Source organism: Daphnia pulex, chromosome 4 (genome assembly GCF_021134715.1).
Source record: "Daphnia pulex isolate KAP4 chromosome 4, ASM2113471v1".
Lineage (NCBI taxonomy): Eukaryota > Metazoa > Arthropoda > Branchiopoda > Diplostraca > Daphniidae > Daphnia > Daphnia pulex.
In genome coordinates, this window is record NC_060020.1 from 3,906,029 (window position 1) to 3,930,763 (window position 24,735).

General features: G+C 42.0%; 6 protein-coding genes across 6 annotated transcripts; 2 read left to right on the plus strand and 4 right to left on the minus strand.

Annotated features, from left to right (window-relative positions):
- Nucleotides 1–525: 525 nt before the first annotated feature.
- Nucleotides 526–7,826, minus strand: LOC124193204 (serine/threonine-protein kinase D1-like). The gene is made up of 16 exons (XM_046586917.1): nt 6,997–7,826; nt 4,052–4,190; nt 3,843–3,974; nt 3,546–3,748; nt 3,152–3,464; nt 2,987–3,081; nt 2,853–2,911; nt 2,658–2,781; nt 2,467–2,587; nt 2,169–2,399; nt 1,985–2,107; nt 1,658–1,926; nt 1,391–1,574; nt 1,145–1,327; nt 993–1,078; nt 526–904 (listed from the first exon to the last, which is right to left on the minus strand). Exons 1-16 carry the CDS (start codon nt 7,126–7,128, stop codon nt 743–745), a joined length of 2,556 nt encoding a protein of 851 aa, XP_046442873.1. The 5' UTR covers nt 7,129–7,826; the 3' UTR covers nt 526–742.
- A 212-nt stretch (nt 7,827–8,038) lies between these two features.
- Nucleotides 8,039–9,176, plus strand: LOC124193207 (exosome complex component RRP46-like). The gene is made up of 5 exons (XM_046586919.1): nt 8,039–8,275; nt 8,365–8,478; nt 8,540–8,661; nt 8,728–8,868; nt 8,951–9,176. The coding sequence occupies exons 1-5, from the start codon at nt 8,188–8,190 to the stop codon at nt 9,140–9,142; spliced, it is 657 nt and encodes a 218-aa protein (XP_046442875.1). The 5' UTR covers nt 8,039–8,187; the 3' UTR covers nt 9,143–9,176.
- Nucleotides 9,177–10,795: 1,619 nt separating this feature from the next.
- On the minus strand, nt 10,796–12,501 carry LOC124192298. The gene is made up of 5 exons (XM_046585518.1): nt 11,754–12,501; nt 11,626–11,683; nt 11,415–11,538; nt 11,196–11,347; nt 10,796–11,108 (listed from the first exon to the last, which is right to left on the minus strand). The coding sequence occupies exons 1-4, from the start codon at nt 12,443–12,445 to the stop codon at nt 11,223–11,225; spliced, it is 999 nt and encodes a 332-aa protein (XP_046441474.1). The 5' UTR covers nt 12,446–12,501; the 3' UTR covers nt 10,796–11,108; nt 11,196–11,222.
- A 734-nt stretch (nt 12,502–13,235) lies between these two features.
- LOC124192529 lies at nt 13,236–14,627 on the minus strand. Its single transcript, XM_046585889.1, has 4 exons — nt 13,785–14,627; nt 13,663–13,720; nt 13,444–13,567; nt 13,236–13,372 (listed from the first exon to the last, which is right to left on the minus strand). Exons 1-4 carry the CDS (start codon nt 14,468–14,470, stop codon nt 13,236–13,238), a joined length of 1,005 nt encoding a protein of 334 aa, XP_046441845.1. The 5' UTR covers nt 14,471–14,627.
- Nucleotides 14,628–14,815: 188 nt separating this feature from the next.
- Nucleotides 14,816–16,635, minus strand: LOC124191944. The gene is made up of 2 exons (XM_046584998.1): nt 15,747–16,635; nt 14,816–15,642 (listed from the first exon to the last, which is right to left on the minus strand). Exons 1-2 carry the CDS (start codon nt 16,466–16,468, stop codon nt 15,321–15,323), a joined length of 1,044 nt encoding a protein of 347 aa, XP_046440954.1. The 5' UTR covers nt 16,469–16,635; the 3' UTR covers nt 14,816–15,320.
- A 1,251-nt stretch (nt 16,636–17,886) lies between these two features.
- On the plus strand, nt 17,887–20,848 carry LOC124192241. The gene is made up of 3 exons (XM_046585447.1): nt 17,887–18,974; nt 19,780–19,983; nt 20,064–20,848. Exons 1-3 carry the CDS (start codon nt 18,187–18,189, stop codon nt 20,263–20,265), a joined length of 1,194 nt encoding a protein of 397 aa, XP_046441403.1. The 5' UTR covers nt 17,887–18,186; the 3' UTR covers nt 20,266–20,848.
- The last annotated feature ends 3,887 nt before the right edge of the window (nt 20,849–24,735 follow it).

Genomic DNA, 24,735 nt, shown 5'->3' on the forward strand with positions numbered 1-24,735 from the left:
TTTTATTTTAGTAGTTTCTTGTATTTTTGTTTGTTTGTTTGTTTTTTGTAGTTGTGTTTATACACGTATAAACTAGTATCGGGTGGAAAAAGAGCCCAGCACCAAATGGAGACGTTTTGTAACGAAATATTATATCAAATAATCAACGAGAGAGAGAAAGAGGCAAAAAAAGGACAGGCAAGACGAACAAGGACAAATTTATCCAAGTGGAAAAAGAAGAAGAGTAAGGAGACGAAAAATATCGGGCACTGGAAGATACAACTAAGCACGCTGCACGCTATCATGATAATAGATTAAGTTGGCAAATAGCCAAAAAGAATTCTAGCCCTTTCGAATAATAATAAAATAAAGAAATTGGATATCCATAATGACAGAAACGGATCGGTACGATTACAAAATCATCTACTTGCAAGTTGACGACTCTTTTTATCAGAAATCTCGAATCTATCTAAATACACTGAGACGCACATCTTCTCGTTTTGAGACAAAAATTCTACTTGGAAGAAACTTTACATTTTTTTTTTGTTTTGTTTTGTTTTCTCTTTTCTCTTAAACGTGGGGAGGAGAGCAAAAGAATTGGGCGTAACAGCGAATAAGCGCGACGGAAAAGGCCACCGTTGTAATTAAAACAACCACAGAAAAAGAGAGACACCGCCCTACCTACTCCCCCCTCCCTACCTGCTCTTCATGCTATTATTGTCTATCCCGTTATTTTTTTTTTCCTTTTCGTTGGCCATTTACTCTAAAGCCGAAGTCTACCGTAGGCAGCGTTAAAATTTTCGCCGTTATCCAAAACATGCTCTCGTCTATAAGCCTCCCAGCGGGCGTCATCTGATTCATGGGTGGCGTAGCGGATGCCGATTTGGCGCTCGAGTTCACGTAAGTCACACCACGTTTGATAATCCTGTTGTGAATAAATAAAGAGAAATTAAAAGATCAAATAATATATCCTCGGGGAAAGCACCGAACAAAGATGGAATTCAAAAACCGACCTGCAACCAAATGTGGTTGAGCGACTTGTCAACAGTGTAGCGCTTTCGCTGTTTCACTTGCAGCACATTGGCTATCAAATCGATGGCTGCATTTCAAAAAATATTAACAATCAAAATCAAACTTTGTTTCAATATGAGATGCGATCATTTACCGTCAGAAGAGATTTCCTTCCAAGGACTAGGCGGGTACATGAAGGCTGCATTTTGGATTTGGTCGTTGATGTCTTCGTCTTCGTTGAAAGGGAATGTGCCACTTAGACTTACGTAGACAATAACGCCAACACTCCACATGTCCAGCGATCGATTGTAGCCCTTGTTGCGCAACACCTCTGGAGCTGAAAAATCACGCCCAATTAGCATATCAAATTTCAGCGGGGAAATCAAAACGGGATACATACCAAGATAAGCGGGCGTTCCAACCACAGATCGTCGGAAAGATTTTTCTCCAATAATACGAGCGAAACCAAAGTCACACAGTTTAACCTGCGGGAATTCGGCATTGGTTGAAAGGAGAACATTCTCCGGTTTAAGGTCGCAGTGAACAATGTTCTTGCTGTGCAAGTGCTTCAGCGCAACGAGAATCTGCACGGGAAAGGTCACGCATTTGACTCGGATCGTTAAAATGGAAACTAAAAATAAGAAATCAAAAGCAGCGGTAAAAGTACCTGGGTAACGAGGAACTTTGTGATGCGCTCAGACAGCCTTCCCTTTTCACTCGAGAGAATCATCTCCAACATGTCGCCTTTAAGTTTCTCCATGACGACAAAAATACGCTCGGGGGTTTCAAACATGCGCTCCAAATTGACCACGCCCGGGTGCGACAAATTCTGCAGGATGCAGACCTCGTTCTTGAGCTGATCCGCTTGCTTAGTTGGAAAGCGCATTTTGTCAATAACTTTGATGGCCACCGGTCTGTTTGTCTTGCGATGTGCTCCTATAGGGTCCAAACAAAATGTAAACAATGGGCTAGGCGAATAAAATCAATCACTCACCTCCGTAGACGACACCAAACTGGCCAGATCCTAGCACTTCATCGGGAAAGATTTGATACACTTGTCCGATATCCGAACCGATTTCTTGTTCTCTGTCACTATTACTATCCCCTGCAGCCGGTTCTGTCAACAAATCTCTAGCTTACAAGTGTAGTTCTAAAATTAGATTGAACGTTTGATTTACTTGTCAGGGGAGACGGTGACGCAGTAGCTCCTTGCGAGTTATTTGTCAAGGGTAATAAAGCCTGACGGATGGCCGTTTCCCATGATTTGGCCAAATGAACACCAAGGCCAGTTTCAAGTGCCTGCGGAAGTGCAGAGGCTCCGTTGCCATTCTCTTTCTGTCCGAAATGGGGATCCTCGCCGATGTAATAGTCCACATTGGCCGTCCTCAACTCGAAACAGTGCATGCGATCTGAGAGTTAAAAAGGAAATCCCATTATTAAAAGCTAATCAGGGCATCTCCATCCGACTAATCTCACCTTTGGCGGTCTCGACGGCCAAGATTTCTGATAATGGCAGCTCCTTATAAAAATGTTTGCCCGTTTCGTTTTGGTACAAAGTAATGGACTTGGTGTCCAGCCGCCAGAAATGTCTCCGTCTCTGTACAGGCAACACAGATTCCAATTACTTGCCTAATACGTTTGTTGTCATTTACTAGTAAGTTTATTACGGAAGGATCCTTGTTGGTGTAATGAATCATCCAGCCCTCCTTGAGAACGTTGGAGCCCCTCCTTTTGGTGTGTTTCACCGATTGAACAATGCGCATTAGCGGGATGTTGCTGCTCATTGTAGGACTTGGAAAAGGAGAAAACGAGTTTATGTTTCACGATTTCTTTTTCCTCGGAACTCATTACGGTCAAGTTACCTGCTGGGTCGAATTTTGATCGTGATGTCATCTGCCACTTCGGGGATACAATCATCGGGCTAAAAAAAGAAAGGCAATTCTCAGTACAAACGCTCTTTTTTAAAACGGTCCTAATGTGCAACATCATGTCCTACCATGTTGTGACTGTGTGTAATGGAGATGTCGTCATCGCTGTCTTCGTCCACTCCGTCCGCCATAGGAGCCAATTGCTCGTCCGTTCCTTCCGTGTCTAAAAGAGAAAAAGTGGCAACGCTTCAAGTGTCTGTCTCAAGTAGCAGCTGCTGCGAAGATCTATATACCTGTCTCCACTCCTGGCTCCTTGGGGGCTTCGCCCGTGCACGTGTTGGGAATGTTGTCCTTGCATTTGCGATGGACGTTGAAGCGACAATCGCGGCATTGGAGACCTTGCTTAAAGAGTCCTTTCAGGAGCTTACGACAAAAGTGGCACACGGTCGGCTTCGTGTACGAGTGGACGACAAATGTGTGCGGGATCTTGATGCGGCCCGCCATTTCCTTCTCGATCCAAAAAGGACGTCCGGCGCTAATGGAAGGCCGGCCGTGTTTTTGAATACTCGGACTGGTGCTGCCGCTCGACGGGCTGTTGGACACGCTCTGCACAAAAGGAAGAAAAAGAATTCCGAGATGAAGAACGTTGAGAGAGAGAGAGAGTTACGGTTGATCTCATTATATTACGCGCATGACGCTAACTGTAATGGATTCATCACTGCAGGACATGGAGTCGGACGGGCTGCGAGGCAGAACATTGGATGGTGGCGGCAAAAGTGACGGCGTCAATAGCGACGGCGTCAACGACGATGACGACCGCCGGCTCCGAGTGTACGAACAGTTGTTGGGGATTTTGTAGACGCATCTTTTATGGAAGCTCAAGCCGCAAACTGGGAAAACCAATCAAAAGAGGAGAAAAATCGTTAAAAGAAACAACATTTTTGTCGGCGGACTTTTTATCTTTCGGCTCAGAGTGTGATTTACATTCGCATTTCAATCCTTGGCGGACAAGGCCGAAGAGCATCTCGCCGCAAAAGTCGCAAAAGGCAGGCGACTTGTACGAGTGCACGTTCAGTTGGTGCGGACGGATTTGCACGCCATCTTGGGGAATGTTGGCTGCAGATGAAATGATTAAAAGAGTGAGTGAATACATAAAAATAAAAACGGTCGTGCATGAGACATTTCCAATTTACCCGAAAGGACAATCTCGACGAGTGTATCGTCGGTGATCTCCGAGGCAGAGTTGATGAGCTGCAAAATGTTGGGTTTGGTATTGTCGTGACGAAAGAGGTTGACGCACTCGTTGAGTCGTGGTATGCCATGATCCAAGAACTAAAAGAAAGAAAGGATGAAAAAGGATTTTCAAAAATAAATAAGACATGGTAAAATCTAGACAATAGATCTGTGCATCTGCAGAGAGCTTGAGGGAGCTGATCATATGACAATGCGTTTACAAGAGCTTAGATGTTGAGTAAGGAAAACTTCATACTTTGTCTTGGCTGGATGAAAGGATCGCTAGATCCCGGTATTTAAGGGGATGTTGCATATAGCAGCGGGTAGGAAAATATCAATCCCGACACATTTCTTTTCTCCATTCCTTATGACCTCTATTCCGCATTGCGCTTCAGATCAGAAAAATCCAAGAAGATGCCACTTGAAAGTGTGTAGAAACGCTTCCGCAAGTCAAAACACGCTCTTGGCGCCGTGCAAAAGGGCCGACGGCTGTTCAGTTGGGTTGGGCTTACTCCCGCATCAACAACCACCGCATTGAAACATCCTTCGGGGGGTGGCAGTGGGGGGGTATCCTCCACCACCACCACCCAAAATCGCATCAACACTACTGCTGCCGCCGCCAGAATACTGAGTGCTAGAGCTCGAGATGATAGCTTTTTAAAAGTAACTCTCTGAGGAAAGAAAGAAAAGGGATCCCTGTTTTATATCTTTTGACTGGGGATATATTTTAGTATTCCGACAAAAGCCCAGTCAATGAATACAACGATCAGGGATAATGTGAATGGCCGACAATCGCTGCTGGCCAAATTGTTAGCCGACAGCGAAAAAAAAACCGACCCAAAAATTGAAGAAGACAACCGAATTACCGGGTCACGAAATTTTCTCCCACGACCACTACTATTAAGTCCCGATGACAAAAGTGGGCAGAGAGACGGGAGGGAGAGAGCAAATAACAAGGCTTTGGGCGGCTAAGGGACACACAAGTTGCAGAAGTCGGGAGGAGAGTTTGGTATCGATCGCGCTGCTGCAGCTGGCGGCCAAGTTGGTTAGCGAGTCGAAAAAGAGACGCACAAAGAAGAAGAAGAAGAAAATAAAAAGGGAAAAACACATTTATAGTGTGCTCGACCGTCCCCCTCCTTTTTTCCCGACCGATTGATTGATCACGCATTGGTGGTGAACGCTAAGTTTGTTGTTTTCTATTTTATCCCGTCAGTCTTAGAAATCCCGAAAACTTGAAGCATACGAAATGAGCGCAAGGCCTCATTTCGCCTGCTGTTGTTTGCTCCGACTGCTCACTGGCCGCGATCCAGGGATTGAATCCACATTAAGCCACACCCCCCTCCCACCGAGAGAGAAAAATACACAGAACCTCAAAATGGGTCAAAATCACGACTCGACGTGGTAAAGGAAACGGAAGTCTCGTGTTTTGGGGTTTGGAAAAGAACATTCGTTCATTTTTTCGATTTGAAAAAAGAAACAAACCACTATTTCTACTTCCACTATTGGAGAAAATAATATACAGTTGGGAAAATACTACAATCAAAAGAGACCACCGAGATTGACTTCCACGTTTTTTTACGATTACAATCCCCACCCCCTTTTCTGGCTCTTGTCTGTTTTTTTTTTTTTATTACAATTCCATTTCCTTCCTCTATATATATATCGGGAGTGAAAGGGGGATGTGCTCGAGTCGATTTGCAGAGTTGTGACGAATTCCGCAACGGAGCAGATGGCAGCACTACAGAAACACGAATAGAATAACAAAAGAGTTAACGGGACTGAGTGTGCGGGAGGAAGTCTGAGGGAGTTGTAGTTTGCAGACGTCGCCGAAGGCAACTAACTCATTAATCAAATCGTCTCGTCACATTCAGCTGAGATGGACGAGAAGGGAAATCTGGGAAAGTTCCCAAAAATAAAAATAAAAAAAACAGTCCTCTCACACTCCATAAAAAAGAGGCAAGAAAATCGAACAATAATAGTTTCGGCTCAGATCCAAACGCCAGGGTTTTATAAAGCGTGAAAGCATGATCCCGACAGTGTTGAGATGCTCAAGAATGGGGAGGGCAAAGCTCGTGCATATCCGTTTTGGAAATGTGCGTGATTCTTCTTTTTAGGCTCCTCCTACTAGACTCCCCAGCGGACGAGTCATTTCCCCCAAGGTCAACATTCTATGCGTGTGAGTGAGTCTTACAGACGAATCACGAGGATGGAAAAATAAAAGAATAAGGGGGCAACGAACATCAGCTACAACATCGTCGGTCCTTGTGACGGGGGTTCTAATTCCCATTGTTGTTGACCCAATCAAGAAAAGAAGCCCAGAAGGTTTTTTTCCTTTTTTCTATTCGTAGAAAGATCCGCCGGAAAAAGGAAATGAATCTGGAGAGGGCAAAAAAGGGCGAATTGCGTGAACAAACTGATGGGACTAGGATTCATTCGCCAAAATCCTGGATAGTAACACAGAAAACGTCAGCAACAGCTAAAAGCTTGAAAAGGAACGAGTTTCATCAAATATTTGACATGTCAATGCACAAGACATTTTTCCTTCCATCTCAATCATCCTAAATCCAATATCGCAACGTGGCTGCTGAAGAAATCGATTGGCCCCCTCTTGAAAAGAGATTATTTCTAATCATCCAACCTTATTGATCATTTAAAGCAGGATTGTGTCAACAGTTCCCAGTGGAAGTGGATGGGAAAATATGGAGAAAAATTCCGAATACAACAGCTTAGCAACTTAAAAGGCAAAAATATACACGGCAAACACACTTAAGCAACGACAGTGATGACGTAATATAATCAAAACAAAAAAGCTCTCTGGTTACTACAATAAAGGCGTTGTCAGGTGTATAGTGATGCATGGACGTGGAGGTAATTGGATCGGCGTGTAATGTTCAAAAACACTTACCCGTTGATTAATAAAGTTGCAGGCCAAATCTTTGAGCGTTTTCAGCGTTAACTGGGAGGCATCCGTGGAGATAAAGTCTCGTACCAGTCCAACTTGGAACATAAAGGTCACCTGACCATTACCATCATCCATGATGGAGCTTGGATCCAAAATTTTATGAAAAACACAATCACAATTATGGCGAAGTTTGACTTTTGGATGGCAGTGAAATTCGCACACACACAAAACTGGCCCTTTTTCGTTGGAATAGTCTGTGTGGTTGGTGTGTGTGTGTGCAATCAGGTGGGAGCAATGGAGTAAAAAAAAAAAAAAAACGGGTTCCAGCAACCAACAGGTTGATTGGAATGTCACATAGCCTCGGGCTGAGATCACCTTTTCTTTCGTCGTTCTCCCGCCCTGGCACCACTTAGATTTTTCCTTTTCTTTCTTCTTCAAAGAAAAAAGGTTGGGTTTTTACCTCCACTTGATTGCACGACAAAACTGAGCAACACGACTGTTTTAAAACCAACACAGATGGGAGCAGCACAACGCGTGATAACACGTTGGTGATGAAAAAAGTCGGTGCGAATAAGAGGGACTGGCTAATGGAAATGCCCAAACTAAATTCAATTAATACGCAGGTTTCCCAATCATGATGGCACACACAAAAAATTCACGTATAAACATCACACACACACACACACACACTAGCACACTTTACGTTCTCTCGAGAAATGCAGAAACAGACTCACGTACGTGTGTGTGTGTGTTTCTGACCGTGCAGCTCAAGTCACGATAACTTGGTAGTCTGCCGAGCTAATAAATACTGTCGCTACTCGGAGATCCGTCTTTGGCTTGCTCACAATTTTCTGGCCAAAAACAGCGTTGCCATTCTCTCGTGACTGAACGAACGAAATCCATGAAAAATACATATTCATAGCTACATTGGAAAATTGTGAATTTTTCAGGTCTTCTTTATTACAAATATAATAGTTGTTTTAAATTCATGGAGTTAAAAGTTATATTTTGTGTGATTAAGTAAATGGTTGCCATGGTAACTTAGAGACATCTGCAGACTGCTGTTGCCGACCCGTCAACCCCATGTATTTTTTACGATCACGTTGCTTATGCAGAAACAGGGCTGCGTTCTTAATCTGAATTATTGAATACTTTTTCAATCACAAAGAATTGCTTGCAATATTATTATTCGCCATGGAGACTGAAGAGAATAGCATTCGTGCTTTAAAGTGCGAACAAAGCGTACTGTCACGTGCAGATGGCTCGGTGATGTTTTCTCAAGGTAAGTTTAGATTTGTAACTTTTTCCACGCTGTTTTCGTGTTATTTTGTCCAAGTCGGTAAATTTTATTTTATTGACTTGTCATTTCAGGGAATACTGTGGTAATGGCTTCAGTTTATGGACCTTTGGAGGCTAAAATTCAAAAGGAACTGTCCGATAGAATGTACATTGAACTAAACTACAAGCCAAAAACAGGAATGCCAGGTTATTAATAACTTATCCTGTGTATTATTATTTCTGTAATATTGAATGCATTTTTATTTAGGTGTTGCTGAGCGTGGAAAGGAGAAACTCATCAAGACCACTTGTAATCACATTATTTTGACGAACCTGCACCCTCGAACAGCTGTCTGCATAACAGTTCAAGAAATGCAAGATGGTGGAACTGTAAGCACTTACCACAACAAATTTATTTTGATCAAGAATTAGTTGTTCACATTTTCCATAAACTAGTTGCTAGCAGCCTCCATCAATGCTGTGTGCCTTGCACTTCTTGACTCGGGTTTACCCCTGCAGTGTCTTGTAGCTGCAGTGACTTGTTTGGTAGACAAGAAGGATAGAATTGTCCTAGACCCATGCATCAGCACAGTCAAAGTATGATTTCCACTAAGAATTAACTAATTTTTTTCCCCCATTTTTTGTTGTTGTGCCTAACTTACTTTTTTCCCCATTACAGGAAGGTTATAAAGCAATGTTTACCTTTGCTTTTGACAGTCAAAAATACAACTTAATTCTGAGCCACTGTGAAGGCCAAGTTCCCTATCAACTTTTTCAAAAAGCCATGGAGCTGTGTCAGAAAGCCAGTCACGTCATCTTTGATTTCTACCGGCAAGCAGTACTACGAAAGTTTTCCAACGAACTTCTGTAAAACTTTCAAAAAATACACATTTTAAAGTTTTGTATATGCGACTGAAAACAAAGTATAATTGTATAAGTATAGGCTTGCTTATTTCCAGTATCGTTAAATTTCTTCGGAAAACCAATCCATCCTAATATGTCATGCGCATCTAGCAATACTCGAGTAATCACGTTCACCAAAACTATATCTAGAAGGTTTCCTGCCCGGAGCTTGGCTCCAATGCAATGCGGTACAATTTTGACACAAGTTATTTAGGTATAGTAAAAGTGCCGATTGTGAAATCAGAAAAAAAATAAACTTAACTTTGAAACAAACTCTTCTTAGAATGACATATGGTAGGTAGTTCTACCATTTTTAGGATTTATTCGGTCGGAAAATGTAGCATAAAGGAATTTCTTTTATGGTTATTCTGAAAATTTATTTCAAGGTGGTCTGGATATATCGAGTGCGATTTCAGCCTTTACGGTAATAGGCCTTGAAATGTTTTTCTCAATTAGAAAGTTTAGCCAATTAGGCTGTCAAGTCAAAGTCAACACAAATAAAGCAATTCTAAATTTAAGTCATGTATCACCTGATTCCAGTTTCGAGTTATTTTCCGATTGTTCCATTTCAGTAGCAATCGTAATCATGATTGTGGCTAAGTAAACGTTATCTTGTGTGTGGTGTCCATTATTAGACAAAAGAATCTAAATTGGTCAGAACACTTTGAAGAGATTAGAAATTATTAGTTGATTGTCAAAATGACTCAAATAATTTAGAAAGTGTCACTGCTTCGTTATTCGTCCTTTAAAACAATTTAAAATTCCTGTATTGTCCTACATTCATTGCGTGGCCCTGTGCTTTGTGTGCACGCAGATGTATATTATAATGTGATGCCCGTGCCACTTTGATCGATCCAGCACGATTCAGAAGGGGGGAAAAAACCCAGCACGAATTTTATTTTGAGTCGATCGCGTCTTAAGGGTTAGGGAGCTTTTATTAACTTTCTCGTTGATAGTTCGATGGTCACTATATACTGCCGGCTCTACAGAAAAACTAGCGGGACATTTCAAGGACGTATTGTCCCTTTTACTTTTTTATCGATTCCTTTGTCAAATTCTGAAATAAATTTTTTTTTCCCCCTCATGCGTCTCAACGAGGTTGGTCAGATCGATTTATTCGTAGTGTATATATACAGGAATAAGGAACTCAAATAAAAACTGGGTCGTCTTATATATATGTCCAAAGAATTTGTTGGAATCAATCAATCGGACTTTCTTGTGTGTACGAAAAAGTGTAATAACAAATTCGTGGCATGGCATATCAATAGAGAAAGGGGCGGAATTTTGATTGCATTTTTGTTGTGAGTCAATGACGAATAGCTGCAAAAAAAGAAAAAAAGAAAACGGGATCATGGAAGAAGAAGAAATTGACGTTGCTAGGTTATATTCTGGATGAATATTTGATTCCGGGGACGGCCGCGCGGATAGTTCAGCAGACGGTACGACTTTATTTGATGCTGGCCAAGGCCAGCGGGTGAAAACGCGAAGAAAGTCTTGAACGAGATGAATGAAGAGGAAAGCTTCGTCGTGAAAGCCATTGATAATGATATGATTTATCTCAGTCAAACATGAGAGAATGCCCACCGGAGATGGCGAGCTGCCCCAAGAGAAATCAACAGACAAATTAAAAGGCCATTGTATAGGTGAATTTCTAGTATATAAATACAATTATGCATTCAGCGAGAGAGCGACGAAACTTTACATATAGTGTACAGCAAGTAGGTTGAAAATACAAAGTGCGTATAATCAAACATAGCTTGTCCGCAGGCTGCTGTTGCTGGAAAACATTCGGTTAACAACATGCGTATAACACTGCTCTGCTGCTGCTGGTTCGGGTTCCAAACCGTATAAACAGACACGTAATCTATATGCGTCAAAAAAGGTGCCAACTCGTTGCTCATTCCAGATGGTACGTAAGAAAATAAAATGGATGCCTTTATTTAAAAACAGACAACAGATAGTTTTCCTTCTTCCACGAATCGCACGATAAAAACGCAGAATATTATTAAGCGAATACCAACTTCATTTTTGAATGTGTATTAAATCTTTCAGTCAATTAAAGTTTCCATTCCAGAAGCCAAGACCATTTCTCGGGCCATCTCTCCAAAGGGATAAGGATACGTTTGAACTATTTTTTCGTCAAAGGAAGGTGTTTGATTGTAATTAGGATCCACTGAAAAGAAAATGAAACGGTTGAGTCTAAAAGAAAAACAAATAACTGAGCGAAATGTAGGACGCACGATAACTGCGATGATTGATCATGAGATGAATGGTATCCAGTGAACGCCAATCGAATTCTTTTTCGGTATAAAGATTTAAAGAAAGAACAAGATCAGCTCCGAATTGCACTTTCACTCGATGAATCTAAATCAACGATGTGTTTCAAATGGATGCGTGATTTATTCAACGTTCACGATTTCACGTTTCATTTTTTTTGCGGTTTCTATTTACCAATTCCGGGTGATGAAACAAAATTTTCGTTGTCGGTCGCTCCCCTGCATTGTAATACCTGTGATCACGCAATCGGAAAATCTTTTGAATAAGCCGTGAATTGATTGAATGAAATAACTATAATATACCACAATTCCGGATGATATTCGTGATAGGAATCGAGCCACAAGGGCAGAAAACGAGATTGTCGATTAGCGACGATCACCTGAGTCCCGAGAAACTGTCCTTCGTCCCAATTGATGGCCAATTCAAATTTGCGATACTTATCGAGATTTTTGATGACGTAGACGTCGTTATCTAAATAAATTCCGCCGTATTTCATTAGAGTTTTAATGCGTGCAATGTCGCCACCGTGATAAACTCTCAAATCGGGTTCAATCTGTTGGCCAAAGATCTCGGACGGCGGCTGCAGTGGCAGGATGCGGATGCGCGATCTTAGCTCGAGATCGTTTTCAATTAATTCCCAGTACTTGCCTCTGAATGTTCGCTCTGCTGCGTCTGTGTGAATGTAGAAATGCTCGGGTCGGTGGTTGCGAAAAGCCGCCTGAATGCAAATGTAATCGATAAAAGAGAATTCCGGTTTGCTGAACCGGATCAAGTGGATGATGTTCGGAACGATGAAGTGCTCGGCACCAGTTTCGTTGTTAAAATTCACAAATGACGACTCATTTTTGCTGAAACGTTGCTTTTCAAGTGTGAAATGGAATAATGATTCCAGGAAGGTAGTCGTCATCATTAGAATGAGACCTACAAGTAAAAGAACGGCGGATGAACGAAGCACATATCGCAACGAAGCGCTCCGGATGAGCAGCAGCGACATTGTCAACGTTATAAAAACCTATAACTAAACTCAATCTGGCACAAAGTTCTATCTGCTTTGTGGGAGAAAATTATTTTTATTTAGTATTTTTTTTTTCTCTCCGGGGGGTCTATCACACACCTGTCACAGGTGGCCGCAGACGAAGCGTCACATGCGAGCCGCTTGTATACGGTATATTTTTCCAAAATAATTGTCTCGCATAGTTGGAAAGTATTGTGATTCAAATTTATTGTGTCGCTCCATTCATCAGTAAAAAAAATTTTGAGACATTTTTTTACTCTGCAATTTATCTATTGTTTCAAATTTAGGCTAATATCGCTATTAATATTTCAGTGTTGATAAATTGGAGTTGATTTGTTTTAGGGCGGGTCAATGACAAGAGACAGGGGCCATTTTGGTGCAAGTTCCGTTAATTTGAAATTTGGCGAGCAAACAGTCAAAGTTCCTTATTTGTCTGTGGCAATCAAATGATGAATTGCGTCAATGGATCTAGCTCTTTCGCCATTGGCCGACAACTGTATTTGCTTAGACACATTCCAGTATTACATATGCGCTGATTCATCCATGTTGGAAATATGCGTGGGTTTCTCATTACAAAAAGGGTGTCCTTAATTGATTCTGTACTATCGCTTGAAAATTCAAATATGTGTTAGTGAAATGGATACAAATAATATCCACACTGCGATATGTCTGTAGTAATATTTATCAAATTTTCTGCATTTTTCATTCATTAATCTTGATTGCAATAAAGCTAATATCTATTCAAAGGCATAATAAATATTACTCAAAGTCAAACAATCTTTTGATTAATAAAATTTTCCATTCCGGATGCCATCACCATTTCTCGAGCCATGTCACCAAACGGATAAGGATACGTTTTGACTATCTTTTCGTCAAAAGTAGGTGTTTCATTGTAATAAGGATCCACTGTCAAGAAAATTGAAGGTGTAGATGAGAGACAAGTAATAATTGAACAGGATATATAAAATAGGACGCACGGTAACCACGATGATTGATCATGAGATGAATGGTATCCAGTGAACGCCAATCAAAATTTTTTTGGGTGTAGAGATAAAAGGATAAATCAACGTCAGCACCGAATTGAACTTTGACTCGATGAACCTATACAGCAGGATCCAACATAACAAGTTGAAAAAACAAAAGTATTTGTTTACCACACAGATTTGTCGAGATAATCATTTATCAGTTATATTTACCAATTCCGGATGCTGGTATAAAATTTCTTTGGTCGGCCGCTCTCCCGCATTGTAATACCTATTAAACAAATATTTCAATTTAAACGAGTTTCAATATTAACATTTAAAAAATTTTAATTTACCATAATTCTGGGTGATATTCACGATAAGAGTCGAGCCATAAAGACAGAAAACGTGCTTTCCTATTAGCAATAATCACCTGACTACCAAGGAACTGACCCTCATCCCAATTGATGGCAATTTCAAATTTGCGATACTTATCCAAATTTTGGATAACGTAGACATCATTATCTAAATAAATGCCGCCATACTTCATCATGGTGCGGATGCGAGCAACGTCTCCACCATGATAGAGTCTCCATTGCGGATTGAGCTGTTGGCCGAAAATCTCCGACGGAGGTTCCAGCGGTAAAATGCGAATGTGCGATCTCAGTTCGAGATCCTTTTCAATTAATTCCCAATACTTGCCGCTGAACCGGCCTTCCGGCGCGTCCGTGTGAATGTAGAAATAGTCTGGGCGGTGATTGCGGAAGGCGGCCTGAGTGCAAATGTAGTCGGTGAAAGAGAATTCCGTCTTGTTGAACCGAATCAGGTGGATGATGTTGGGGACGATAAAGTGGTCGGCTCCGGTCTCGTTGCTGATGTGTGACAAAACCCAGTCCTCGTCGACCTGAGATTCTTCTTGCAATGCTCTGTAAGTGCCTTGTAACAAGGTGGCCGTCATTGTGAGAATCAGTGCGAAGAATAAAAACGTTGCGGATGTGCGGAGCAAGTTCCGAAGTGAGGAGCTCCGGATGAGTAACAACATCCTCCGCGTTAGAGAAGCTCGACTGAACTACGACAATTGGCCGCGACTTGTTATAAGTTTGAGAGATGCGTATCCGGTTCGGTACACAACTGTCACACCTGGCCAGGCGAAAAACGATTATCACGCGACAATGTTGTAATATTATTAAATAAAAAACTAGTATAGCAGCTTTTTTTTGCGATTGACATAAGCTCAATCTAAACAAACAGATTTTCAATAGTGTTTTCCCTGATAACTGAAGCACATTTCGTTACATCCGATTTTTATTTTGTATGTGATTCAATAAGGTGGAAATATGGTAATTTTAATCTAATTGATTATTTGTTGACCCAAATCATTGCTTTCTATTTTATTTTTGATGTTTTAATTTCATTATAGAATTGATCGACATGATACGGATTGATGACAATCAAAGCACAAACGCGGAGAGATAAAAAAATTTTCGGGGGTCGAACGAGGGAGGCTACGATAGGCTACAAGTTACAACTCAATTAATAAGGCAATCTATTGTGTCTCTGGGGAATTCACAATATGTTTACTGCTGCCAACTGCGTGTACTCAACAAACGTCCTTCTGTGGGCCATTATACAGATTCCGGCACACATGCGAACGTCGCCAGCTGTTTTGTTCTACAGGAATATCATTTTAGATTATTTTCAAGTTGAATACAATGTAGTGGCCACTTCCACACTTTGCTCTGTAACTTTAACGAACCAGATAAAATTATTCCGGTGACAAAATCAAATATAACCTCTCCGAATCAAAGTGACTATAATTTACGATAACTTAAAATGCTGATCATCGTGAGAAAGAGCACAGGGAAAATTTAATTTGCTTTTATCCGCATTTATCATAGAGATGATACTGTGTAGTTGCCAGGTTGTTGGTGAATTAAAACAACTCTGGCCATTTCTCCGAAATTAAACGGATAGTGCACAATATTTCGCTCGTTGAAATACCGATAATCTTTGAAGAACATGTCAAGATAACTGCGGTGGTTGATCAGCAGATGAACAGCATCGAGTTTCTGTCGCCATGGAAAATCGTCTTCTTTTTCCTGGTACATTTCACGGACTAAAAATTTGACTCCGAGTCGACTTTCCTCCCGGTGGACGAGTTCCGGGTGCTTCATTAATATCTCTGCCGTGGGATTATCTCCAGCATTATAATACCTACACAGTACAGTAGATGTGTATATATATCAGACGTAGGTTAATGGTAATCAGCTTCATACATGACATGGCACTACTACGACTATATAGTACAAATCTCCTACCATTGATCGGCTTTGTAGTCTCGGTAGTTGTCCAGCCAGAGCGGAAGGAATCGAGCATTCTTGTTAGCGCAAAGAACCATTGTGCCTAGGGATTCGTTCCTGGGCCAGCCTAAAGTCATTTCGAATTGACGGTACTTGTCCAGATTGTGGACTACGTAGACGTCATTATCCAGGAAGATGCCTCCGTATTTCATTAGGGTCCGTATTCGAATCAAGTCGGAGCCGTGATGCAATCGCCACACTGGTTTCAACTTTTGGCCAAAGATCTCGGACGGCAAACGGACGGGCACCACTACCAAACGCGATTTCAGATCCGGATCCTCTTGCATCCATCGCCAGTATTTGCCCTTGAAACCCTCCATGACATTGGTGTGAATAAAAATAAAGTCGGGCCGTTGGTTGACGTAGGCGGATCTCAAACAAATGTACTCCACAAACGACCAGCTTCTTTTATTCAGCCGGACGTAGTGGACGATATTGGGCACGATCAAGTGATTGGCGCCGGTTTCGTTATCGAATTTTTCAAAATGGATCGAATCACTTTGATTGGAAACGAACAAAGTAGTTGGGAAGGTTTCCAATAAAGAATTGGACTTGCCAATTCGCGGGTGTACTACGTGGTGACCAAATAATTTGGACAACTTTGCCAAGTAGCTGATGCCGCACAGGATCACAAACAAAGTCGCCAGTGAGAGACCTAAAAATCCTTTGGAAAAATGCATGTCCCTAGCCGGAACGGAAGCAGCTCCTTATATTAAATTAGACTCGAGAGGAATCACTGGTGAAATCGTAGATATGTTGATGGCAAGCGAGTGAAATAAGAGTACTGGCTCCGACCTTCGGACCAAGTTGGTCGGCTGCGTCAGCATTTCTTCCCGGGGGAAATGACGATCAAAGACCTGCCAATTATTCGTCATTAACTCGGAATTTTCATGGCCGTTGGTTACACCATAATATCGGGGCCGGCAATGCAGCGACGGCCATCTAGTGGTGACGGGCAACAACAGCGTCTGGAAGGGAACAAACGGACCACCGATGACACCACCATCATCATTTTAGTTAATCATTAATAGCGTCAATAATTAAAATCGTTTACGAGAAAACCACTGTCCGTCCTGTTAATAATGAAGCAAGCGTTGCGCAACGGTGGAAAAGCTTTTAACCTAATGAAAACGTGACAAGCATTCGTGAAGATCAAGGTCTTGGCTCAATTATTCACAACAAAAGCGTCGAGGAAACAGCGATCAAGTTATTGCGTACAATTAAAAAGTTTCTGTCTTTTAGGTTGCGGAACCCGATGTGTGATTCCACCACGTAATTAATAAGACACATATATCAATTTCCGCCCCCATCTCACTGACCTCCAGCAGTAAATAAATGGGGATCCATTCCGTTTGAAACTATCCCGAACATTTCATTGTATTTATCGCCGTATCCGATCAGAATTGATTCAATGTACCGACAATGTGACGCAAGATTAATGTTCAATTTCCCCGGCCACCGCCCTATACCCGCGGTGTTACATTTTAATGTCCTAGTACATTTAGAACATCCAACTACAGTCTATAAGAGTCGCTAGTTCCCGAATTTAAATGCGTGAAAAGGAGACAAAAGAGGAACGGTTGGCCGCAAACTCGGGTGATTGCGTTCGTGATCGAATTTGATGATGGCGTGCTAACCAACCGTTAAGTATTAATCAACAGGGCGTTGGTGCGCTACATCTATATTGATTAATACAGTACCCCACCGAAACGGGGGGAGTGCATGGGGAGCGTGAGGTGAAATAAATAGAAAAAAAAAGGGGAAATAAGAAAAAATAGAATTATTGTGGCTGAGCGGTGCAATATATACTGTACCACTCCGATAAGGGGTGGCAGCAGCAGCTGTGTACACAACAGCCTCGATGGAGAGAGAGAGAAGAAATCGATGGCCGATTTTCATAGAGTGTGTATAGGCTATATAGTCTGAGCGAGCAGAAGCCCAACTCTTCCTATATGTATGTATATAACGTCACCAGCATTGAAGTTGTCAGTTGGGTTCTTATAGAATCTGAGGAAGTCGCGCGGGAGGGGAGGGCATAAGGGGCATGGCTGGCCTGATAGCGCGCGCGCTCGCACGCGCATGTGTACATCAGTCTTTTTCTTTTCTCTTGTTTATTATGTGTGTGCTTTGCTGCTGCTGTCTAGCAGCTACAGATAGACTGTACACATTCAAACTGCATATGTACGCGGGGGGAGATGTGCTCGGCCATCAGTCCAGACAGTTCAAGTGGACACATATGCTCTCCCCCCCCCCTTTTTTTTAGATTTTCTTGATTTGATTTCGCCCGGCCATATTATTAGGCGCGTGAAATGAGCGCAGAAGGAGACTCGATCGTGAAATCGGCAGCAGCAGCTTTATTATTACTCCGAGTGGCATCAGCATCGAGTTGAGCGGAAAAATGCGGAGTCATAAAAGACTAGTGACCCTGTCTCTCGTTTCGCTACTTCTCTTTCCGAGTTTGTGCTTCTACTGGACCATCTACGACATCACCAGTGGCGGCATCAACAGATGGAACGGCACTCCGCCGATTCCGGCCAACAGTTTTGACTATCAACAGCCCAACAGCGGCGGCGGCGGCGGCTTATTCGGCCCGGCAGCAGCCATCAGCGAGTCCAGCAGCAGCGCAGCAACCGAGGCACTGATGGACTTTGGCGGATTCGATAATGAAACCGGACGGAGCTTCGACGGGCGTTTCATCGTGCCTAATCTCATCCACTACATCCGCTTTAACAAGACGACGTTCACGTTCGTCGATTACGTCTGCCTGCGCTCGGCTTACATCCAGCAGAAGCCGGATCGCATCTACCTGCACACCAACGTCGACGAGAGCAATTTCACGGGACTCTACTGGAAGCGGATCCGATCCGAGCCGGATTTGTACGGCCGCATTGTTCTGCAGCCGATCGAGTTGCCGTCAGAGATTTTCAATCAGCCGCTGAGCGACGGATGGCGGCTCTTCCACGGCTCCGACATTGCCCGCATCCGCACCATGATGAAATACGGCGGCATCTATTTGGACAACGACGTCTACGTCGTTCAAAATCTCGACAAGTACCGCAAATACGAAATCGCCATGGGCTGGGACGAGGGTCAATTCCTCGGCAGTCAGGTCATTGTCGCCCATCGCAACGCCCGCTTCCTACCACTCTGGCTGGACACTTATCGACAATATCACGCTGATTTGTGGTTAGTCTTTTTGATTCAGTTGTATAGACTTAAATGTATGTGCTGTCATATCCCGACGGTATTAAAGACTGGTGGGATGAATACTGCGAAAAGCGTCTTGCAGAGAAAACTTTCAGCTGTTAGATATGTTTGAGTTTCGACTTGAAAAACCAAACAGAGTGTCGTCTGTGATCGATCCACTTTTATAAACATCAACCGGCTTATAATTCTTTTTTATTAAAAATTTCCCTTTGTTATATGGCATCGATCAATGCGATAGGAGAAAATTGTTGAGCGTTGTCTATCGAAGAATTCCAATTCGGCACGTATACAACCCCATCGCTTTTTTTATGTACAAGAAGAGATTGAGCCGTGGGAAATTGTCCGTCCTTTCACCCCGCGCGCTCACTCTCTCTCACCATCTTCTTCTATATGTCTTGAACAAATATTTTCTTGCTCTTTCTTGCTCTCTCTCTATATATATATAAGCCTAATCCGATTCCATGCTGCTGGGCTGCTCGTGCCCATTTCCCGATGGGTCCATTTATTAGTTTCAGGGGCAGCGCCCTTGCTCTCCATGTTTGACCGGATCTATTTTTAATGGGAAAAAAGTGTATCTTCGTTGTATGTGCACGGTATTTCGGAGTAAATATTTTTATGAGACGCCTTTTTGTGTTGTGTGACAACCTTGAAAGTAGAAATGGGCGAAATTATGGTGGCCGGCCAAGAGACAAACGGACACAGGTTCAACGCTCGATATAGTCCATCACATAGTGGAAATATTACCTTTTTGGTTATGCATTACAATCTACCCACACACACACAGGTACTACAACGCCGGTGAACGCCCTACAACGGAGATTCTGCACAAGCAGCCGGAACTGATCCATCGGGTCAAGTGGCGGTTCGGTGTCCACATGCTGATGCAGGAGCTCTACGACTCGATGGATTGGCCCGACTGGCAACAAAATCAGGACACGATCCATTTGTTAATTAACCACCGCTCCTACCTTGATCCTCATTTCAAAGAGTAAGTTACAGCTACGTCACTACTACGTTGGTCCGAATCATTGAATATTCTCAAATGTTTTTTTAAATTCCCCTTTAAAGGTATTCCGATTTCAACGAGAGAAATATCAGGCACTATCCGTACATGTTCGGAGAGTTGGCCCGTCTCGTCATGCCCGACAGGTCGCCGGCCTCAACGACCTCACCATCCATTAGCGATTCGGTATTATTGGAATCGGAAACCAACTTGATGATGCTTGATGATGGCGAACAAGTGCGACCACCCGACCCCACCGAAGATTGAATTCACCATTTCCTTATATTTGCGATATTATATTACTCTTCCCCCTCAGATCATATTATTATTCTGTGTGTTTGCTGCCCTGGCAATGTGTGCAACATCATATCATAATCTTTTGTGTATACTATACGTGCATGGTGCTGCTGCTTTTATTCTTTTATGTGTGTTATTCTATCTGGGAAATTATCATTTCCTTTGACCACGTACACATTCCGATGATAGCGTTTCGGGTAGATGGGCGATACTTGAAGATAATTATATGACTTGAAATACAATATGCGCGAGCGCGGCTTATCTTAAGTTAACGTTATTATACCGTATGATTTCTCGCCCACACGAAATGTAGCGCGCAGCACAGGCTTACACTCTGACCAAGAAATGTGTGTATAATACAGACTGAGATTCGTGAGCGTGACATCTTTTCTGGGTTCTTGGAATATACATTTGGTCTAACATTTGCTTTGAAAGAGACTGTGAAATTCGTTAAATAAAAAAAAAAAAGAAATCGACTCGACATGGTAATTTTTTCGTCAAACATATGCTGCACTTAAGCTGCTCCCGAAAAACTAAATGAACGCGTGCATAATTTCCGCGAAGGAGTTTTTATTGATTTCCACGAAATATTTTCTAGTCTTGTGTAAAGGTACCTGCGATGCCATCAAGGGCAGAGAGAGCCCCCACGCCGCCAGACGGGATCACATCAGCAGGAAACAGAAAGAACACAAGCCATGCATAAGTCCTAAAAAAGATTCAAGGCCAATTTTGCATTAAAATCCTCTCATTAAATATTTTGCCCTGAATAATTCTGGTATACATACTGGATCGTTGGAATATCACAAAAGAGTGGCTGCTCAGCCGTCTAACCTATGAGAACTTGGACTTTTCAATGTCAAGACCAAAAGTTTTTAAATATTCCAACTTCATTTTTCCGCGAATTGAAATTTTCATGAAAATTAATTTATGACTAAAGCACATCAGCAAAAAAAAAATGCCTTCGTGTTAGGTGACGCCCTTTTACCGGACGGGATTAAATATGTAATATTTAAATGAATCAATATGTTATAACCAATGCGAAAGTGAATTTCACCTGAAAAATATATAGCAGTACGGATCGGAAGATAATCTATTTGTAAATTCACGGATTTACTGCTGCTTTGTCCACGTGTAACTATATACCTTAATGTTAAATCGATCCGCTTTTCCCGTTCTCTTTCACCGAGAGAAATCGATAAGGCGTCGTGTACACACTGCTATGGGACAGTTGCGAGCGATATATCTATAGCCCTGTATAGTTTCAATTGATGTTGACGTTCTCCAGTTCAGCCTTATTTCGCCGTATTAATATTTAACACACTACGTCTGCCAGGATGTAGACTATACAGAACAGACAGACGTCAAATTTTCCTTCCACTTTCGATCACAGCTACAATGAATTTTTGATTTCGTCCTGATCGTTCCTCTAAAATATTCTCATGTAAAAACTGGGCCACTGATCCATAAAATCGCTTCTTAAAAAAAAGAACAAATCAATAAGTGCTTGGTGGTGGGTGAGATATGAAATCAAACACGAGTTGTTGAAATAATTCATTTTGGACGATTGCCAATATTATCGGAAGTCATTACGGTGGATTCGTTTCAACTTTGTGTGTAGATAGCCGAAGAAAAATGAAGATTTCTTCGCCATTATACCAGGAAAGGCCAACTGTTGGCCGATGGCGCGGATACAAATGACGTCTATATAATCTATGCTGCGCCATGAAACACTCAAGAGGAGAACTTTCCGTTGCCATGGTGATTGTATAGTGTATACTGTGATGGGGGGGGGGGCTGAATGCATACATATATAGGACTGCAACTTCCTCTCTTTTGATTGGCACACTTTGATATTTATTGGTTTCATTTATGCATGCGCATACGTTAACATATTTTTCTTTTGGCCCAAGATGGCATTTCTCCTTCCATATAATGACGTGGTGACATATCCAATTCTTTCCGGTTATTATTTACGCTTCGGGAGTGCAGCGAGAGAGAGAGAGAGAGACTAGAGGGAATAGAGAACTGCAGCCATTTAGCCAGCCAGGCGAAAGATATTCATATATATCTGTTACACATCCTCTCGTTTCTCCACGCTGGAAAATGGGAATGGCTGGTGAAGCGTGACTCGCGCAACTGTGGCGTGACGTCGTTTCAATGGAATTCCAAACGATGCCCTGGACCATTTTCTTTTTTCAAAAATAAAAGATAGACAAATCTTTCGCTGTTGCTTTTCCTATTTTGATACTAATTGGAGATGACGCGGATGTTGATGATCGATGCCCACCCCGCTGGTTGGTCGGTTTCAGTTTCCCAAGGATCGTCTGTCGACCGCACAAACCCAACTCAATGGCAGCGGAGAAATTCAAATTTGTTTTTGTCATACGCAGCTTACGGATAATTTGGAATTTTGTCGAGTTGAAATACCTCAGAATATCCATCTCAATTGTATGGGAGGAGTTATACGAACATATAGGAGACTTCTCGCAACTCTGGCAATCTCGGGAATGAAATTACCCGACCTCTCATGGGAATATTACAACTTCTGAATGCATCTACGTACATTTCTGTGTATACTGTGAAGCGGTCTAAATTTAGACCGAGTTTCAAGGAATCTAAGGAAGCTTATCATCTCGCTAAACCCATAAAAAGGTTCAGCTCCGCCATTTCAGAAATAGAGACGTCGGACTCGTCGACATATTTATCTGAGTTGTTCCTCCCCAAAGGTGATGCATTTATCTATCTAGCACAATACATCAAAAGAAACAAATGAAAATAACATGTAACTAATATCATCTTACGTTCTTACATGCAGTAAAATATGTAACGACACTTGCCATTATTCAAATTGCAAAAGTTGGCTCATTCCAGGTCCGGAATGATGTGCCATAACGGGGGAGGGTTTCTCATCTTACGATTTGATTAATAATCTCTGCAGTTGTCTGAGAATGTCTCGAGATGCAACGCGAACTGATGGAGTGGCGTATTATGTTGAAGAACAAATTCTGATTTCCTATTACCCCCACGCCCTGTCCGCGTTACACTCAATTTCCGTTTTGATCTTCTTATATTGTTCTTTTAACCTTCTGATTTCTTTCAAGGCTGAGTGGGGCAACGGACGCAATAAATGGCCAATAAATCAGCCAATTCCTTATTAGGAGAACAAATGAACAAAGTATACGTACATAAACGCGGCACACGAACTAGACACTCCGCACTGTCCATATCAGACAGTGCGTGATCATTTTTCGAAACGAACTATACAGCGGTTGAACTACTCAAAAGTAAAGCTACTGAAAGGAAAGTTCTCCTACGCAAAATGATTTGATGCATTTTTCATCAGCCGGCGTTCAAGCGCTCTCCTCCAATATTCCATTATAGAACCGATTACAAATTCAGGATTTTTTAAATTTTCTGTGCTTGTTGAGCGACAAATGAGTTCTATCTTTCCATGTTCCTTTTGTTTGTTCAACAAGAAAAGAAGACGAAGAATAACCCATCGCATGTTTAACTAAAACATTGCTTACTTTCCAAAAGGAAATTGTTTTGATGTGGTTTCAAAAGAAACTGGATGTATTCAACAAAGAAAAGGGGTACAAATATAGAAACAACGAGTTGTATAGTTGTTTGAAATAAGGATTCAGGATCGTACAGATAGCGTACTTCAAAAGGAATCCTGATAACATGGGCGGTAAATAATCGTCTAGCTCTGTTAAAATGGTCACTTGCAATCACGGCGTGTTTTACAGAACGTACTGGAAGCCATAAGGGTAAGGATGCTGGTAGAAATAAGGTAGAATGCGATAGGCGTAGTTGTTGTAGTAGTAACCAGCACGGTAGACGGGTGCGTTGTACCAAGTCGGGTAATAGCCGTGAATTTGGTAGAATTGCTCGGCAGTTTCCTGATCCTGGACCTGCTGATCCTCACCGAAAACCAAAGCGGCCAAAGTGACCAACACCAACAGGCTCTGAGAAAACATTTTTAAAAAGAATTAAAATAAAAAAGGAAATAGACTCTTTTTCGTACCAGGAACGAGTTTTTTCTTACCAGGAACTTGTACATGTTGAGACTTACGGGAAGCGGTTTAAAAGACGATCGGAGGTGATGTGTAATCCAGTCTGGCTTGGTGCTCCGATTTATATACCGGTGAGTCTACAGCACCACACCCAATTTTTCTTTGGGCATCTTCCTTATTGTTTTCCCTTTTTCTCCTGCTCTTGATTGGGTGTGTGTGTGTGTGTACCTTTGCTGGAAGATGTTTAACCTTCATCAAGGTTGAACCGGCGGGCAGCGTTCGCAACAATCCGGGTTTATACCAAAGACGGTCGTATACTTTGCGTGTTGTTTGCCATAATATAGTATAGTAGTTGGTTCTCCGAGTAAAGCCATAAATTTAGTCCGTCCTTAACTTTGATGTGATGTGTTGCATCAAATAAAAC

What these genes read in the sequence shown, in the direction of transcription:
- LOC124193204 (XM_046586917.1), bottom strand. Translation starts at nt 7,128, where the DNA reads ATGGATGATGGTAATGGTCAGGTGACCTTTATGTTCCAAGTTGGACTG. An exon ending in CCAAGGATTGAAATGCGAAT is followed by an intron (nt 3,749 to 3,842) that starts GTAAATCACACT and finishes TGGTTTTCCCAG; the next exon opens with TTTGCGGCTTGAGCTTCCAT. An exon ending in CAAAGTTCCTCGTTACCCAG is followed by an intron (nt 1,575 to 1,657) that starts GTACTTTTACCG and finishes TTTCCCGTGCAG; the next exon opens with ATTCTCGTTGCGCTGAAGCA.
- LOC124193207 (XM_046586919.1), top strand. Translation starts at nt 8,188, where the DNA reads ATGGAGACTGAAGAGAATAGCATTCGTGCTTTAAAGTGCGAACAAAGC. An exon ending in CTCGGTGATGTTTTCTCAAG is followed by an intron (nt 8,276 to 8,364) that starts GTAAGTTTAGAT and finishes TTGTCATTTCAG; the next exon opens with GGAATACTGTGGTAATGGCT. An exon ending in GCCAAAAACAGGAATGCCAG is followed by an intron (nt 8,479 to 8,539) that starts GTTATTAATAAC and finishes ATTTTTATTTAG; the next exon opens with GTGTTGCTGAGCGTGGAAAG.
- LOC124192298 (XM_046585518.1), bottom strand. Translation starts at nt 12,445, where the DNA reads ATGTCGCTGCTGCTCATCCGGAGCGCTTCGTTGCGATATGTGCTTCGT. An exon ending in GAATATCATCCGGAATTGTG is followed by an intron (nt 11,684 to 11,753) that starts GTATATTATAGT and finishes GCGTGATCACAG; the next exon opens with GTATTACAATGCAGGGGAGC. An exon ending in GATCAATCATCGCAGTTATC is followed by an intron (nt 11,348 to 11,414) that starts GTGCGTCCTACA and finishes TTTTCTTTTCAG; the next exon opens with TGGATCCTAATTACAATCAA.
- LOC124192529 (XM_046585889.1), bottom strand. Translation starts at nt 14,470, where the DNA reads ATGTTGTTACTCATCCGGAGCTCCTCACTTCGGAACTTGCTCCGCACA. An exon ending in TATACCAGCATCCGGAATTG is followed by an intron (nt 13,568 to 13,662) that starts GTAAATATAACT and finishes CCTGCTGTATAG; the next exon opens with GTTCATCGAGTCAAAGTTCA. An exon ending in GATCAATCATCGTGGTTACC is followed by an intron (nt 13,373 to 13,443) that starts GTGCGTCCTATT and finishes TTTTCTTGACAG; the next exon opens with TGGATCCTTATTACAATGAA.
- LOC124191944 (XM_046584998.1), bottom strand. Translation starts at nt 16,468, where the DNA reads ATGCATTTTTCCAAAGGATTTTTAGGTCTCTCACTGGCGACTTTGTTT. An exon ending in GACTACAAAGCCGATCAATG is followed by an intron (nt 15,643 to 15,746) that starts GTAGGAGATTTG and finishes TGTACTGTGTAG; the next exon opens with GTATTATAATGCTGGAGATA.
- LOC124192241 (XM_046585447.1), top strand. Translation starts at nt 18,187, where the DNA reads ATGCGGAGTCATAAAAGACTAGTGACCCTGTCTCTCGTTTCGCTACTT. An exon ending in CAATATCACGCTGATTTGTG is followed by an intron (nt 18,975 to 19,779) that starts GTTAGTCTTTTT and finishes ACACACACACAG; the next exon opens with GTACTACAACGCCGGTGAAC. An exon ending in CTTGATCCTCATTTCAAAGA is followed by an intron (nt 19,984 to 20,063) that starts GTAAGTTACAGC and finishes TCCCCTTTAAAG; the next exon opens with GTATTCCGATTTCAACGAGA.